Source organism: Nicotiana tabacum, chromosome 4, assembly GCF_000715075.1.
Source record: "Nicotiana tabacum cultivar K326 chromosome 4, ASM71507v2, whole genome shotgun sequence".
NCBI classification, from domain to species: domain Eukaryota; kingdom Viridiplantae; phylum Streptophyta; class Magnoliopsida; order Solanales; family Solanaceae; genus Nicotiana; species Nicotiana tabacum.
Window position 1 is genome coordinate 77,157,240 of NC_134083.1, and position 18,377 is coordinate 77,175,616.

General features: G+C 32.2%; 1 protein-coding gene across 1 annotated transcript; it reads left to right on the forward strand.

Moving 5' to 3' along the window:
• Window positions 1–13,604: 13,604 nt before the first annotated feature.
• Window positions 13,605–16,055, forward strand: LOC107774741 (NADPH-dependent aldo-keto reductase, chloroplastic-like). The gene is made up of 5 exons (XM_016594380.2): window positions 13,605–13,753; window positions 13,840–14,015; window positions 14,280–14,523; window positions 15,331–15,510; window positions 15,754–16,055. The coding sequence occupies exons 1-5, from the start codon at window positions 13,631–13,633 to the stop codon at window positions 15,979–15,981; spliced, it is 951 nt and encodes a 316-aa protein (XP_016449866.1). The 5' UTR covers window positions 13,605–13,630; the 3' UTR covers window positions 15,982–16,055.
• The last annotated feature ends 2,322 nt before the right edge of the window (window positions 16,056–18,377 follow it).

The window sequence follows — 18,377 nt, forward strand, 5'->3', positions numbered from 1 at the left end:
GATAGTTTAGAAGAGATTATGTATAAGTTCATGAATAGTGTTGAAAAGAGACTTATAAAAAATGATGAAGCCATTAAGAACCTAACAATACAAGTGAGTCAAATAGTAAATATACTTTCAGAAAGCTCATTCCATGTGATGGTGAATATATGGAGGAGATACCTTGTGAGAATAAGCCTACCCAAGAGGATGAACATCTACAGAGAGGAGTTTCCACTATGCAAGAAGACTCTTATTCAATTGAGATGATTGAAGATGAGGCTAGTAATAAAAGAAGAGTTCAAACCTTCATCCACCTTTCTACATTTACAACCTTTATTAGAAGAGAATGAGAAACAAGTGGTCCTAGACATACTAGAAGAATATCCGGGTGACCTTTCTTCTTTATTTTTTTATTCTAACATTGATCATATGGATTTTATGTTTGGAAATTTACAGGAAGATGCATGTAGTGATCCCGTAAAAGAATGCAAAACTAAGTTGGGAATCATCTTGCAAGAAAAAAAAAGAGTGCGTCTTACGGATATCAATTAATAAATTTGGCTTAATGAGCTCTATAAAAAATCCAAAGGAGAAAAAAGGAGGAATAAATTCAGAATTAGGGGTTGCGTTTATAAGTTATCAAAAATAAAAAAAATTAGGGGAGTTTTCTTTACCTCTTACTTTTTATTTGTGTATCATGGGGACATGCCATAATTTAAAGTGTGGGTTGGGAGATGTAAAGATGTATGTATTTTTTTTTATACTTTTCGTCATTGTTTTAGAAAAAAACAAATAGACTTTTCCCGACGAAGGATCTCCTAGACAGTTTTCTTGAGAGTTTACAATCAAAACTAAAACACAAAAAATGGAAAATTTTGACAACAAAAAATTTGTCTTTATTTTGTTTTATTTTCTAGGTAGTGTAACAATTTTTCCTTTATTTTTTTTGTGTCATGGTTCTTTTTCAAGGGTTTTACTTGAATCGGGTGTAGTTAGTTTTTTTATTTTCTTAGGAGTAGGAGATCTAGTGTCATTATACTAATGTGAAGCAATATTTCTTGACTTGCTATGCCTTGAGAGTAGTGAGTGCCTTAGTTATGACGCCTAAGATCATTTCTTGACTCGTCTATAAGTGCCTTAAAATGTTTGATTTGGACTATTCTAAATTGCTTTGACGAGAGAGTAGGGATAGATCCGGTCCTGAGTAAGTTATATGCCAAGGTTTAAATAAGGTTTATTGATATTCTGTGCATGTCATTTGATGTCCAGAACTTGCCCCGTGTGTTTACAAAGCAAAATAACAATCTTGCTCAGTCTAGAAAGTGATAGAGACATTTCTTTGTTGAGCCAAACATATATGCCTTTTTACCCACCTAATTATATGTATCCTATTTAGCCCTGTTGAACCTAAAATCTTATTTCTTTGGCAGCCACATTTTAAGCCTGGCCCTTTTGTTTGAAAGAACTATCTATTTGAACTTTTTAACTCTGTTGAACACTTAAAATAGTCATGAGTTTGCTAAAAGCTAAGTGGAGGTATGATTAGGTTTTTGAGTGAAATTGAGAAAAATGGACAAAGCTGCGCTGTTTAAAAAATTGTGAGAGTCACTTGTAAGGAACTGAAAATAAGTGAATTTGCTTGGAAAAAAAATCAGAACTTACCAAAAAAAAAAGAGTTTGTGTATCTATTACAAAGAAAAAAAATGATTCCTTGCTAGTGGTAGTTCTCATCTTGTTTGTGTTTGTTTATGTTTAAAGAAATTGAGAGTTTAGTGCTATTATTTTTGTGAAAGTTGGGATATGGTTCAACAAAAGTGTGGTGTTTGAAATGTTAATGTATGTGTATTAAAGTGCTTAGGGAGATGCAGTCACTATTATCCAAAATATATCCTACCTGCGGCCTACATTACAAATGAATTAAGTTTTACTTGATCTTGATTGAATGAACTTAAATTAGTAGTGTATTACACTATGGGCAGACCTATGGTACGTTTTCATTAGCAAATGAATTCTATTTATGAGAGTGAGTGAGTTCTTTCTATCTTGAGTTACTAATAGTTCTTGAATTTTATTGTGTGTGGAACTACTCTCTATTTTTGGTGTGAGTGCACATGATTTGCGAAAGAAAGGTAAAGTCTTTGGCTTCTGTATTAGAGTAAGTGAGCAAGTTTTAAAAAATATGTGGTGCTTGTGAGTTGAGTCCTGAGGTTGAGTGGTTACAATATGGTACTTAGTCTGCTTTAGTTATTCTTGGCATAATGAGATAGGGCAGTTATTTGATGAAAACATCGTATGTAGTTTGATTGCTCGAGGACGAGCAATAACAATGGTTTAAGTGTGGAGTGTTAATGGTAGACTAGAAACTCGTATTTTAGCAGGTATTTTGCACTCTAATTACTTCACTTTATTCGTATTTAAGCTAAAATGATGATGAATTACACTTATTACGCGTTTTATGCCTTGTAGGAGATGATTCCGAGTTAAGAAGATATTCTGGAGCTAAATTGAATGATTTGGAGCTTTGAAGTCTAAGTAAAAGCCCAATGAATTAAATTGGGATCACGTTTGGGGGTCATGAACAAAGTTTGAATATCAAAAAGTAGAAAAGATATTTACACTACCGCGCTGCATGGGGGGCCGCGAGCCGCGGTGCGGCAGCACAAAGTGGCATGTCTGACAAAAATCTGCACTTTAAAAAGTCCCACTAGTGCGGCGTAGGGCATCGCGCTAGTATATTTCATTGTCCAATTTTTTCACTTCGGCTTGGAAATGGTAGTTTCGTTGGGGCCCGTTCTACATGGTATAAATACACCAAAAATATGATTTTTAGATGACTTTTGACCTACGGAAGATTGGAAAGCATTGGAGATTCTAAGGCACAAGGATTCATCATTCTTTCCTCAACTCAACGCCCAAGTTTAGATTATTGAATTCATAGTTTCTTAGTTTTTAACTCTATTTGTAATGACTTTCTCCATGATTATAGAGTAGTTTACCTTAGGGTTTGACGTATATGATGTTTTGATTGATATTTGTGGATTTTCACTCTAGTTATTTTGTATGAATTCGTTTACGAAGCTTTGAATTGATTGCAATTTTGTTCGCCGAATTATCTAATCGAAAGAGGAGTATTTTGGGTGATTATCCGTGCATTATTTGGGTTGGTTTAATTTGGTGATTCGTCTAAGTAATAATCGAGAGAGCTTTCTGAATTGTTGATAAACAAATTTAGGAGAATATTTGAGAGATATTTTTCTGAGACTACGCCATTAATGTGTTCTTGCATATCTTCACCGTTCTTCATATTAGGTTATTCTGTAGAGTCCGGATTTAATCGTAAGAGAAATCTTGACCTTATATTTAACCTAATTATCGAGTGAATTCGTGAGAATCAATAGAACCTTAGAAGTCAACTCAACCAGAGCTAGTTCCCGAATAGTTATCCTACACCTACCTTGTTGCATCCCTTATTTCTCGTATTGTTTACAAATCGTTTTAGTTGAATGCTCATTCTTTGTGATCAATCTAATTATAAGTAATCTTAATTTAGTAGTTAATTATAGTTAGTAATCATTTCAAATCAAAGTGTTAATCATCCTGAATAGTGTTTAAGCCAGAAATTACATGAACATTGTTTCAATCCAATTCATGTGGAAACGATAATTAAATTATACTATCTTTGGCTAGCGAGCATTAATTTCGTGTTGTGTTTTGTGCTCGTCAATTACAAGTGTACAATATACGTGGTTCCCTATTTTCACCAAAATAGCATCATTATATATTCCTTATACAGTAGGACTATATGATTAGCATATTGCGTTGTTATCACTATTTCATCTTATAGAATTCACTTTCATCTCGGCAATTGTGCCACTGCCAATTTTGCATTAAGATTGTAAACATGGTTTTACCGGAAGTAATTTTAAAATAATGGCGAGAACATGTAATGTGTACTCCACTTGAACTTAAAAATGAATTTGTTTTGACATGTATGTTCCACAAAAAGTTACACGAGTACATTTTTTTTTGTTATGAATATATTATATTATGGATGTTTATTTAGTATTCCATTGTAAATAAGCTTCCTGAAGAAGTTTATCCATATGAGACTCCGCCATAAATACATTTATCTATTTAGTACTCTATTGAAAATAAGCCTCCTGAAGAAGCTTTTCCTTTCGGTACTCCGTTATGGATAAATATTACCCATGATAGAAGATTATCTATATCTGGCACAATAGTTTAGAGCAGCAGCTTACACAACAGCTTACAAGCAGCTTGCAGTAGCAGTTTACACAGTAGCTTGCAGTAGCAGCTTACACAGCAGCTTCCTTTTTTCTATAAATAGAGGAGAATTCAGTTCATTATGTACAAAAGTTTGAAGTTTGAATAATATATCAGTTTCTCTCTATACTTGTCTTTACTTTACAGTCTTTATTTTATAACACGTTATCAGAACGAGACTCTGCCATCTCGAGAAAATACTTTGAAAGTATCAGAGGTACGAACTTTCTTTTTCTAAATAATGTCAAATCTTTCTAAACTTGAGTTTGTAGCCCTGGATATATCGGGCAAAAGCTACATGTCTTGGGTGCTTGATGCCGAAATTCATCTTGATGCGATGGGTCTGGCAGACACCATCAAATATAAAAATCAGGCATCAAACCAAAACCGTGCCAAAGCAATGATATTCCTACGCCATCACCTTGATGAGGGCCTGAAAATGGAATATCTTACTGTTAAAGATCCAGTCATACTGTGGAGTAATTTGAAAGATAGATATGACCACCTGAAGATGGTCGTTCTTCCACATGCACATTATGATTGGACTCATCTAAGGCTACAAGATTTTAAATCTATCAGTGAGTATAATTCTGCTATGTTCAGAATTATTTTCCAATTGAAACTATGTGGTGATAATATTACTGATCATGATATGTTGGAGAAAATTTTCACCATTTTTCATGCCTCGAATATGCTCCTGCAGCAGCAATATCGAGAGATGGGATTCAAAAAATATTCTAAACTTATCTCACATCTTCTTATGGCCGAGCAACATAATGGGCTATTAATGAAAAACCAGGAAAGCCGACCTACTGGTTCTTGTCCATTCCCTGAAGTGAATGAGACGAACTTCCACCAAGCTAAACATGGAAGAGAACGTGGCCCCAGTCGTGGTTATGGCCGTGGTCGGGGAGAAAACTCTAATCGTGGTAATAATAATGCACCAAAGAACCCTCCTCACCACCAACAGTGGAAAAGAAAGGAACAAAAGCATGAAGCGGTGCAAGAAGCAAAGCCAGAAAATACATGCTATAGATGTGGAGGAAAAGGGCACTGGTCACGTACATGCCGTACGCCAAAGCACCTGGTTGAGCTATATCAAGCTTCCCTGAAGAAGACAGAGAAAAATGCTGAAGCAAATTTTATTTTTGAAGATAATTTAGACTTCATGCATTTGGATGTAGCTGATTACTTTGCACTCCCAGAAGGAGAAACAAGTCATGTGATCGGTAGTGAATCTGTAGAGATGTAAATATTTTAATTTTTATTATTTGTAGTAGACAGTATAGTTATGTAATTGTTGTACATAAATAAAAGTTATAATATTTACTATCATATTTATTTTGTTTATGTTATTTTGAAGAATATGGATAATCCTCAAATTATGTTTGGATCAAAGACCAATCATGAAGATATTTGTGTAGTTGATAGTGGAATAACTCATGCCATATTCAAAGATCAGAAATACTTTTCTTATTTGCATAAGAAAAAAGCATATGTTTCTACAATTTCTGGTAATATAAGTTTGATTGAAAGCTCCGGAAGAGCTATTGTATTTCTGTCTAAGGGAACAAAACTTATTATCGATAATGCATTGTACTCCTCCAAGTCCCGAAGAAACTTGTTGAGTTTTATAGATATCCGACGAAATGGGTATCATGTTAAGACAATAGATGAAATGAATGTGGAATATCTTTGTATTACAAAGAATATTTCTGGCCAGAAATGCATTGTAGAAAAGTTACCAACTTTATCTTCTGGCTTATATTATTCAAAGATTAGTACAGTTGAAGCACACTCTATCGTAAACCAGAAGTTTACTGATTCAAATACTTTTGTGCTTTGGCATGGCCGTTTGGGCCATCCTGGATCAATAATGATGAGACGAATTACTGAAAATTCGAGTGGGCATCCATTAAAGAACTTGAAGATTCTTACAAATAATGAATTTTCTTGTGATGCTTATTATCAAGGCAAAATGATCACTAGACCATCACCAATGAAGGTTGGCATTGAGTCCCCTACCTTCTTAGAACGTATACATGGGGATATATGTGGACCTATTCACCCACCAAGTGGGTTGTTTAGATGTTTTATGGTCCTAATAGATGCATCTTCAAGATGGTCTCATGTGTGCCTATTATCATCTCGCAACCTGGCGTTTGCAAAGTTATTAGCCCAAATAATTCGATTAAGGGCACAATTCCCAGATTATCCTATAAAGGCTATTCGCCTTGATAATGCTGGAGAATTCTCATCTCAAACTTTTGATGATTACTGTCTATCAGTTAGGATAAAAGTTGAACATCCGGTAGCTTATGTTCATACTCAAAATGGCCTTACAGAGTCATTTATTAAACGACTGCAATTGATAGCAAGACCACTACTTATAAAAACACAATTGTCCACTACTGTTTGGGGCCATGCTATCTTGCACACAGTATCACTTATCCGTCTCAGACCAACATATTATAATAAATATTCTCCGTCACAATTAGTTTTTGGTCATGAACCAAATATTGCCCATCTACGAATTTTTGGATGTGCTGTATATGTGCCAGTAGCACCACCACAGCGCAGTAATATGGGCCCCCAAAGAAGGTTAGGAATATATATTGGGTTTGAATCACCCTCTATTATTCGCTATCTTGAACCATTGATGGGAGATTTATTTACTGCTCGATTTACAGATTGTCGATTTGATGAAATAAATTTCCCACAATTAGAGGGAGCGAAAAAGGAAATCAAAAGAGAAATTGTGTGGAAAGTTTCATCATTATCTTACTTTAATCCACGTACCACTATATATAATCAGGAGGTCCAGAAGATCATCCATTTACAGAATATAGCAAATCAAATGCCAGACGCATTTACTGATTTGAAAAGGATAACTAAGTCACATATCCCTGCAGAGAATGTGTCTATTCGAATTGATGTCCCAGCAGGACCATCTATTAGCATGAGAGCTAGTGAACCTAAAGCACGTCTGAATCGTAGTAGGCCTATGGGTTCTAAGGATCGAAATCCTAGAAAAAAAAATTGAAAAATGATCAAAATGATATTATGAAGAGATCTCCTGAAGAGACCCAAGATCTGATTAGTTATGAGATTCCTGAAGAAATTAATAAACCCGAGACTCAAGTGAGCGAAGAACTTTTAATAAGTTCTACTGGTGATGGGATTAATTTAAATCGATCTGAAATAGTGGTGGATAATATTTTTGCATATAATGTTGCACTTAACATTATGCAAGATAGTGAGAATTTTGAACCCCGATCTATCGAAGAATGTCAACAAAGATCTGATTGGCCAAAATGGCAAGGGGCAATTCAATCAGAATTGAACGCACTTGCTAAAAGAGAGGTCTTTGGACCAGTGGTCCAAACACCTGCTGGTATAAAACCAGTTGGTCATAAATGGATTTTTGTGCGAAAAAGGAATGAGCAAAATGAAGTTGAAAGATACAAGGCTCGCCTTGTCGCACAAGTATTCTCACAATGACCTGGAGTCGATTATGAAAAAACATATTCACCCGTTATGGATGCCATAACATTTCGATATCTCATCAGTTTAACCTTACGTGAAAGGCTTGAAATATATATGATGGATGTGGCTACAGCTTATCTGTACGGGTCACTTGATAATGAGATTTACATGAAAATCCCTGAAGGATTTAAAATGCCTGAAGCATATTCAAAATCTCGTAAAATGTACCCAATCAGATTACAAAGATCTTTGTACAGTTTAAAACAATCTGGGCGCATGTGGTATAATCGCCTCAGTGAATATTTGTTAAAAGATGGTTACATAAATGATGTTATTTGTCCATATATTTTTATAAAGAAAATGGCATTAGAATTTGTTATACTTGCTGTTTATGTTGATGACATAAATCTTGTTGGAACTCCAGAAGAGCTCCAAAAGGCAATTGAATATCTTAAGAAAGAATTTGAGATGAAAGATCTTGGAAAGACAAAACTTTGTCTTGGACTGCAAATTAAATATTTAGCAAATGGGATCTTTATGCATCAATCTGCCTATACAGAAAGGGTTTTAAAATGCTTTTACATGGACAAAGCGCACCCATTGAGTACACCAATGGTTGTTCGATCACTTGAAGTGAATAAGGACCCGTTCCGACCTCCAGAAGAGGATGAGGAACTCCTGGGTCCTGAAACACCCTATCTCAGTGCAATTGGTACACTTATATATCTTGTTAATGCTACAAGGCCTGACATAGCATTTTTTGTTAATTTACTAGCAAGATATAGCTCTTCTCCTACACGGAGACATTGGAATGGGATTAAGCATATATTGCGATATTTAAAGGGAACTTTTGATATGGGTTTGTTTTATGCTAACAAAGATAGTACAGATCTTGTTGGCTATGCAGATGCAGGTTATTTATCTGATCTTCATAAAGCTAGATCTCAGACCGGGTACGTGTTTACATGTGGAGGTACTATCATATCATGGTGCTCCACAAAACAATCTATTGTTGCTACTTCTTCAAATCATGCTGAAATAATAGCCATTCATGAAGCAAGTAGGGAATGCGTATGGTTGAGATCAATAATTTATTTTATTCGAGAAAAATGTGATTTGGAATGTGAGAAAAGACCCACAGTTTTATACAAAGACAATCCTGCATGCATAGCCCAATTGAAGGGAGGATTTATAAAAGGAGATAGAACAGAGCACATTTCACCAAAATTATTTTACACATACGATCTTCAGAAAAATGGTGACATTGATGTGCAACAAATCCGTTCAAGTGACAATTCGGAGATTTATTCACCAAATCTTTACCAACTTCAACTTTTGAGAAGATGGTATACAAGATTGGAATGCAGAGACTTAAATATTTGAAACAAGATTTTCATCAGGGGGAGTAAAATACGCTATGTACTCTTTTTTTTTATTAAGGTTTTTTCCCACAGGGTATTCCTTATAAGGTTTTTAATGATGCAGCTAGCAATGCGTATTACTAAATATGTACTCTTTTTCCTTCACTAGGATTTTTTCCACGGAGTTTTTCCTAGTAAGGTTTTAACGAGGCACATTATCTTTTAATGAACATCCAAAGGGGAGTGTTATGAATATATTATATTATGGATGTTCATTTAGTACTCCATTGTAAATAAGCTTCCTGAAGAAGTTTATCCATATGAGACTCCGCCATAAATACATTTATCTATTTAGTACTCTATTGGAAATAAGCCTCCTGAAGAAGCTTATCCTTTCGGTACTCCGTTATGAATAAATATTACCCATGATAGAAGATTATCTATATCTGGCACAACAGTTTAGAGCAACAGCTTACAAGCAGCTTACACAGCAGCTTACAAGCAGCTTACACAGCAGCAGCTTACAAGCAGCTTACACAGCAGCAACTTACAAGCAGCTTGCAGTAGCAGCTTACACAGCAGCTTGCAGTAGCAGCTTACACAGTAGCTTCCTTTGTTCTATAAATAGAGGAGAATTCAGTTCATTATGTACAGAAGTTTGAAGTTTGAATAATATATCAGTTTCTCTCTATACTTGTCTTTACTTTACAGTTTTTATTTTATAATATTTTTTAATTTTTATAGGAGTATAATAGTTTTCTCTCTATTCTATTTTTCAATAATACAAATTTCAAGTGTGCGGTTTTCCAAAAGGATTGGTTTCAACTCTTTTTGATGAATGTTTAAAGTAAATTTAAGACATTCAAGTTTATTATCTTACCTATTTGTAGTAACTAATTGTGAACTTCCTATTCTTCTCCTGACTAGCTAATAGCAAAAGATTTTAAAAAAAGAAAACTATAATAGAAAAATGGAGGAGGCGAAAGTACTATCCAGTTAACTTAAACTATTAAATGTATATGGTTAAAAGTTTTTGATAATTTTTTTTTTTTTTTTGGGTGGGGTGGGGGTTCGAGTTTTTGATAATTTCCAATTCCAAAAATGCTACTCTACTAAATACGTATGTTTAGTGAATATGTAATATAATATTTAGTATGTCCGGTTCATTATTTCCTTTTTCAATCTTTTATGTAATTATTCAGTACAAATATAATTTTGAACCGAAACATATACTCCTACTTTTTACTTTAAAAACACACCTAAAAATAATGAGTAAATTTCATGGGTGATCATTCAACTTTGTGTTTATTATTCAAAAGTTACTTTTCTTTCTTTTGTCGCGTAAAAGTCATTCAACTTTGGGTTCATTACCCAAAAGTCATTTTTCTTTTTTGTTACACAAAAATTATTTTACTATGATCTAGTTATCACAATAATCACTTTGACCAGATTTTACAAATCTTTCACCTGAAAAGTCTATTATGCCCTTGACATTATGAATCCTCCCATTTATGTAATACCTTCTATATAATATACTTTTATCCGGGTATTTTACTTATAATTAAAATAACTTAATATTATTTTATTTATTATCTTTGTAATATATTCGTACATTATAAAAATGATTAAAAAATATTTATTTATTAATATTTATTTTTAAAAAAAAGTTTAATAAATGATAGTTTTTTATAGTCAATAATAATTTTAAAAAAAGTTTTAAAGATATTTGTGTTTAATATTAAGTTTTTAAAACTTTATCTGTTAATATTATTTATTTGAAAGTATTAATCTGATGTGGTATTTTGCTAAATATGGGTATTTTATTTATTAAATTAATGGGTATGGCTTGGTTGATAAATCAATGAGCTTTGATTTTTTAATTTTTATTAAACATAATTAAGAACGTGGACTTGAGATTTGTTCACGCTAATGTTACTAAAAAATTCAATGATGCTACTTATATATCTTGTTCATGCTTGAATATGATTAAACAAATTGAGTTCCATGAAAAAAATTAAATGTATGGATATATTATAAAAATAATAAATAAAATAATTTAAAGTTATTTTAATTATAAGTAAAATACCTAGATAAAAATATATTATATAGTATATAATATAGAAGTTATTACATAAATAAACCGGGTTGGTTCGATTTTTATTAAAATCAAACCAAACCAACTATATCAGTTTGGATTAGTTTGATTTTGTCGGATTTTTTTGTTACATGAATATTATTTCAATCTTACTTTATTAAATTTTTTATAAGTAAATATATGTTTAGTAAAATTAAAAAAATTGACAAACATATGATCTATTAAAATATTTTTATGAGAGAATTTTATTAATAACACATGATAGTTATTTTTTTAGTCGCCTAACAATAATTTTTTGTTGATGTATACTTTCAAGGTTAAACATAAAAACCAATATGATACCTAATTAATGATTTGTTCTATTTAATTTTAGATTATCGAAATACCACTTCAAATTCGAAAAAGATATAAGAATTTAATAAATCTTGACATATGAACATGGAAGTACAAAAAGATCCACGCATTTCAGTAACACTTAATAAGAAAATGATCATATAACCATTATTTAAGGTTAATAATAATGGAGTACTTCATATTATATTAAATATTACATCCCATAAGAGAATCCCAAATATTTCTTGAATTTGTGTAAAGAAATTCTATATAAAGTCTTAAAAGTATATATAGAAATTATATATTTATAAGTCTGTTTGGTTCGGATTTTTTTACTCAATACCAAACCAAACCAAACCAAACCTAGTCGGATTTTTTAATCGGGTTGGTTTGACTTTTCAGTCTGGTGCGATTTTCCGGTTCGGTTTGTACACCCCTAATAGAAGGTATTAAATAAATGAGAGAATTTATAATGACAAGGACATAATAGACTTTTTAAATAAAAGTATTATAAAATCTGGCTAAGGTGACTTTTGTGATAAATATAACAAAGTAAAATAATTTTTGTATAACAAAAGAAAGAAAAATAACTTTTGGGTAATAAACAAAAAGTTGAATCATTTTTACGTAACAAAAAAAAGAAAAATAATTTTTACGTAATGAACACAAAGTTTAATGAACGCCCATAAAATTTACTGTAAAAATAATCTAGTTAAATTCAGTTTGATCGATTCCTTTGGACACTTGGTAGTGATGGCTACTAAACTGATACGATCACTAACTTTAATGATTGCCTAGAAAGAGTTGTATTAATATTTTAATCGTTGACTTAAACATCTTTGAAACTGATTAATTAACACTAACCCATCCAGGACCCCAAAGGTTAATGCCATTGAATGCAACCATATCTGAATATCTGATGTATACAGCACAACAACAACACTTGTATCTCTACAACATATACCCCCACTGTTTCGATCCATGTTTAAAGTCAAATTAAGATTTTATTGACGAAATATTTTAGTACAATACAGTATTAATTTATATTGTCAAATATTAAAATAAGTAGACTACTCATTGGGCAAGAAAACAAAGGGGGGTCTCCCCTGTTCTGCTAATGTTTCCAATTTTGGGCCATTTGACTTTATGAGGCAAGTATTTTTTTTAAAAATAATTTAAATGGACGGTTTTCAACTTATATTTCTTTCAAAATGAAAGTCTGCGGCTTGACCTTTTCTTTTTGCCTCTAATAAAAGATGATTAAGGCCAGTTGGGCCGTCCTGTAGATATGGCGGCAAACAAAATCTGTTGAGGTATTAGGAAACTATATGACACCTTCTTATCATACACCAAATGGTAGAAACGTGGTTGTAAAAGAAAATGTATACTACAAATTAACTTAAATTCCAATTGAAGAATGTTGCTTCGTCAGTGCCTTCAATAATATATTCAACATCCTCCACCAATCCTAAATAGTATATTTGCAAGCAAACATTTAATCTCTGATTCAAAAGACAATGACATTATTTCAATATTAGTTTATTTCTAAAGAATAGTGTGTATTTTTTTAAATTTAAAAATAATTTAATATGAACTTGCTATTTTACCTTTAATAATAAAATCACAAATATTATGCTATATTTAAAATCACAAGTTATAAATGTCATACAATTATATTAGGACATATTTAAGATCATAAATTTTAAAAAATTTTATTCCTTTTTAAATTAAACTCGATACTCAAGTCAAAACTATGCCACATAAATTGAAAAGGAGAAAGTATGACATTTTTTTTGATTTTTTGTATTATAGTGCACCGTCAGATCTTCGAGTAAACTTATTGCACAGATGAGAATCTCTTCCATTTAACAAAAATAACGAGAATCTCTTTATTTATGGTTCTTTCCATCTGTCTTTCTTTTAATTTTTAAAATGTTCCTTCGGGGTCCATTGTATCAACTGTCAACTGAAATTTTGACTTTTTAGTGGAAAGCAAACTATATAAAGCCAGTCTAAGTTATAAGTAGTTTCATGCATTACACACAAAGTGAGAGAGAAATACATTGAGAAGAGAACACTCAAAATAAAGATGACAAGTTATCAGGCAATATTGTTAAACAATGGCGAAACCCTACCGATTATAGGTATGGGTACTTATTCCGGCGAAAACGATAGAGAAACAACAGAAAAAGCCATTAGAACGGCGCTCAAGGTAACTGAACTCTAAACGCGTATCGCTTTTTTTCATCTTCGGTTTTGAATTGAAATTTAATTTGGCGGTTTCATCTCTACGTATAGATGGGGTACAGGCATTTTGACACAGCGAAAATATACGGTTCGGAGCCGGCAGTAGGAAATGCAATAAGAAGAGCAATATCTGAAGGAGTGGTGGAGAGAGAAGACATTCATATCACTTCTAAGCTATGGTCCAGTGATCACAATGATCCTATTTCTGCACTTCACCAAACTCTGCAGTAAGCACCGTAAACTTGTCATTTTACGCTGAATGGTAGTAGTATATTATTATAACGAAGCAAAACCTTATTGAGACCAAATGTCTCCTTAGAAATCTTCTTAAATTTCATGCACAATCACACTATACCACATAAATTGAAAATTAAAGGAGGGAGCAGTTGTTTTTCAGTATTCCTGAAAAAACCAACATGCAGCAGAAAGGCCGACCAAAGGTGTTTGCTTCTATGGCAGTAATTATTAATTAAACCATATTGTTTTTGTAGGAGGCTAGGGATGGAATACGTGGACTTGTATTTGGTGCATTGGCCAGTGTCTTTGAAGCCATGGGTTGATTATCCAATTCCCAGAGAAGAAGACTTTGAGACATTAGACATGGAGAATACCTGGTCTGGCATGGAGAGGTGCTTAGAGATGGGTTTGTGTAGGTCCATTGGCCTCAGCAATTTCTCATCTACAAAAATTGAACACCTTCTCGACTTTGCTTGTGTCACTCCTGCTGTCAATCAGGTATAATCGAAGTTTAAGTTCTATGCATTTATTAGATACTCCCTCCGTGAACTTGTTTTCTTTTTGATATGTTCCAAAAAGAATGACCTCTTAAATTGGAACGGAGGGAGTAATTATAATCACGTAAAGATGAATGATAAATTTTGACTTTTTTGTACTATCAGTGTGGCATATAAAACTTAAATCCTATTGCAATAGAATATGCCGTTGACTTTAACTTAAATACACATGCTGTGTAAATTTCTTTTAGCTACTAAGTCACCCAAAAAATATTTAGAAGTAATATTAAATTTGGAAAATAAGATAAGTTACCTCCTATACAACAATTAAAAATAACTTGATAATGTATTATTTTTTTTTTGCACTATCATGTAAGCTAAACTCTATGACGTTACGCTAACAGCCAGTTACTTGACCTTTCTCTCGGGTCAAATTTATATCTAGCTTAGCTTCTGGTAAACTAATAAACCCAACCCCCTATTCTTGTGATAACTCACAAAATAGAAAAAGAAGGAAAAAACCCCCAAACAATACACCCCCCCCAAACATCATTAGAACACGTATTCCTGTGTACGTTTGAGATTCTATAATTCTGGCATTCAAAGAAACTTTATCACAAAACCACACAGCATAAAAATATTTATGTAAATGATTGACTTCTACAGCCTTGCTGATGAGTGATGACTTATGACCAAATAAATAAATATAATTTCTATCAGCGTTGACAATTGACACTTTTTTTTAGTTACATATATCACATTGGCCTATGATTAATATTTGATACTAATTAATTAAATGATGTTTCAGGTGGAAATGCATCCAATGTGGAGGCAACGAAAGCTGAGGGCATTATGTGGAGACTATGGAATTCATGTAAGTGCATATTCACCTTTAGGTGGTCCTGGAAATGCCTGGGGAACTACTGCTGTGGTTAATCATCCCATCATCCAATCTATTGCCCTCAAGCATAACGCAACTCCAGCTCAGGTAATTATAAATTTTAGGATAGCGATATTTGATGTTAGTAATCGCGTTCTGAATTTAAATTTTTATACATATTTAGTGAATTTGTTAATAAAATTCTAAGGTCTGGACTAAAAGTTATTGAGTTCAGCTGAATCCGTAGCTCTTACCTTCTAGCTCCATCTCAATCACATATATAATTTCTAAGGCTAGACCAAGAAATTAATTAATGTTGTTCATTAGTACTAATATTTTTATTTATCACAGGTTGCGTTGGGATGGGGGTTGTCTCAAGGATCTAGTGTTATAGTGAAGAGCTTCAATCCGAGAAGAATGAAGGAGAACATTGGAGCCCTTGATTTGACATTGGACGACTGGGATTTACTTGAGATAGAGAAAATGGAGGAAAGGAAGATAATGAGGGCAGAGTATCTAGCCAATGATACTACAAGTCCATACAAGACGATTGAGGAACTTTGGGATGACGAGATATAATATAATTAAGGGATTTTCCTTTAATTTGGCATTGGCATTGTGCTTAATCTACAATTATTTTTTAAAAAATAAGAAATATCAATGTACTTGCTAGTTGCATAAATAAATTGATAGAATCGGAAGGATCGATGTTTTTCTTGGTATATCTCATCTTGTTCCGCGAAGCACAAATATTGAAAGAACAAAAATGACCAACTATAGAAAATTGGGATGAAAAAAACGTCCATAATTAACAATTACTCTTCATCGCACAGGTATAAATTAAAAGATGTAGAATTGACAGGCGATCATCAGATGCTCCATAAAACCTTTCTTACTAATTATTGTCACCTATCATATTTGTATTAGAGAAGAAATTATACTAAACCTATAATGTGATGATTATAATAAATGACTAGAATATTGATATTATTTTATTAATATACTTTGTATTTTTTTGGATCATTAATTGGATTAAAAATGAGATATATAAGATATATATAATTTTACATTAGATAAACTTTTTTATTTTAGTTTTAACCATGACTTTTTCTAAATGATTTTGGAAGAAGAGTTTTAGAGAAGGATATGTCATTTGATTGTTTTATCTCAAATTAACTAATTTCAAACTTATTATCGCATATTGAATGTTGTACAAAATTAATACCACATTTGTGGTTTAAATAATCTCTGAATTGCGTGTCCCAAGTAATTTTTTTTTTTAACTGAACACATGATAAAATAATCTCATATTCTATCCGTAGATTAGTATTCTTATCCCTTTCGCAGAAGATGATTTTAAGCTGTTTCCTGTCTTCTGTCAATATTGAGTCTAAAAAAGACTCTAAACAAAGCAACACCACTCGATTTAGATTATATGTTCAAAGAATGATACATCATACACACATGACTTTACAAGAATAATTTTCGATAAATTGCTTAATTTAAGCGTGAATTAATTTTCGTTCTCTTTTATTTATTATTTTTACTTTTTGCATGTTCCTTGAAAAAATATTAATTAAAAAATAATTTGATTAAATTAGCTTTATTTATTCTTTAATCTCAATTTATTACTACTTCTAGTTTTCACCATGTTAATATCTCTCCACATTTATTAAAGTGAGGGTAAAATTTTAAAAAAACATTCTATTGTTTATTGAAAATGAAATAACTATTTTTAGAAAAAGTGACAAGGTAAAACGGAAGTGAGGGAGTATTTAGTTTCGTACTTCCTCCGTTCACTTTTATTTGTCCACTTTTGACTTTGCACTCCCTTTAAGAAAAAATAAATAAAACAAGTATTTTACAATTTTACCCATAATAATGATAACATTTCAAAAAGTCTCGAAAAATAATTTAGGAAATGAGTAGTTAATGATAAGGATAAAACATAAAAAAAAAATTATCTTTATTTTAATTTGCTAAAATAAACAAGTAAAAATAAAAATATATTTTTAGTACATTAGAATGAGGAAATACAAACCAACCCCAATTAAAATAATTATTCAAAGTCCTTTCTTTTCAAAAAAAAAATATAAAGTCTTTTCTTTTCAAAAAGTCCTTTGGAAATTGACATCACCTACATCCAAACATGTTTCCGAACAAAAAACAAACAGCTATTAACACACACAACGCGCATTCTGTTTGGAAGTTGGCGTAATTAGCATTCGCATTAAATGTGCCTCTAGTGAGTAGTGGCCATTGCAATTAATTAATTAATGCAATAAGTATATATTATTACAATTAACATTCTGCTGGCCTAACTGATACGATCTCTTTATCGGTCGCATGATTGCTTAAAAAAGATCATCGTCCCATTATTTTTTAATGGTTGACTTAAACAAACTCTTTGAGACAATTGGGAAGTGATTAATTTAATTCTAACCCGTCCATAACCCAAGGGTTAAGGGCCATCAAATCCAAATATATCTTAATCTCGATTAACACAGCACAACATACTTCCATCTCTCTAGAAAACCTTTATTCTGCAGTTACACTTGCTGGTAATGTATAACTACTACTTCCTAACTGATCTATTTTAGATGTTTAATTTAAAGTCAAGGGTGGAGCCAGGAAGTAGCTTTTTTGGGTGGGGGCAAAAGAAGATTTTCTTGATTATAATGGCTTTTAACTTGTGATATAAGGCCGATTAACATTTTTATTATAGGCTATCAATTGTTGGGAAAATAATATACCGTCTAGGAATAATATCTACTATAAATAACAATAACACAAGAGAGTAACAAAAACATCAAATTTTTTAACGGGGTAAAATACAATACCCGAGCGGAGCAATATTACAACTTAGTAATGTCAAGAGACTACTACAACTTCGATCTTTATTTTAAATACATCACTACAATATTACTCACACTCACTATTTATCTCACAGACTACGATCTGTGGATTACTCTCTC

What these genes read in the sequence shown, in the direction of transcription:
- LOC107774741 (XM_016594380.2), top strand. Translation starts at nt 13,631, where the DNA reads ATGACAAGTTATCAGGCAATATTGTTAAACAATGGCGAAACCCTACCG. An exon ending in CCATTAGAACGGCGCTCAAG is followed by an intron (nt 13,754 to 13,839) that starts GTAACTGAACTC and finishes CTCTACGTATAG; the next exon opens with ATGGGGTACAGGCATTTTGA. An exon ending in GCACTTCACCAAACTCTGCA is followed by an intron (nt 14,016 to 14,279) that starts GTAAGCACCGTA and finishes TTGTTTTTGTAG; the next exon opens with GAGGCTAGGGATGGAATACG.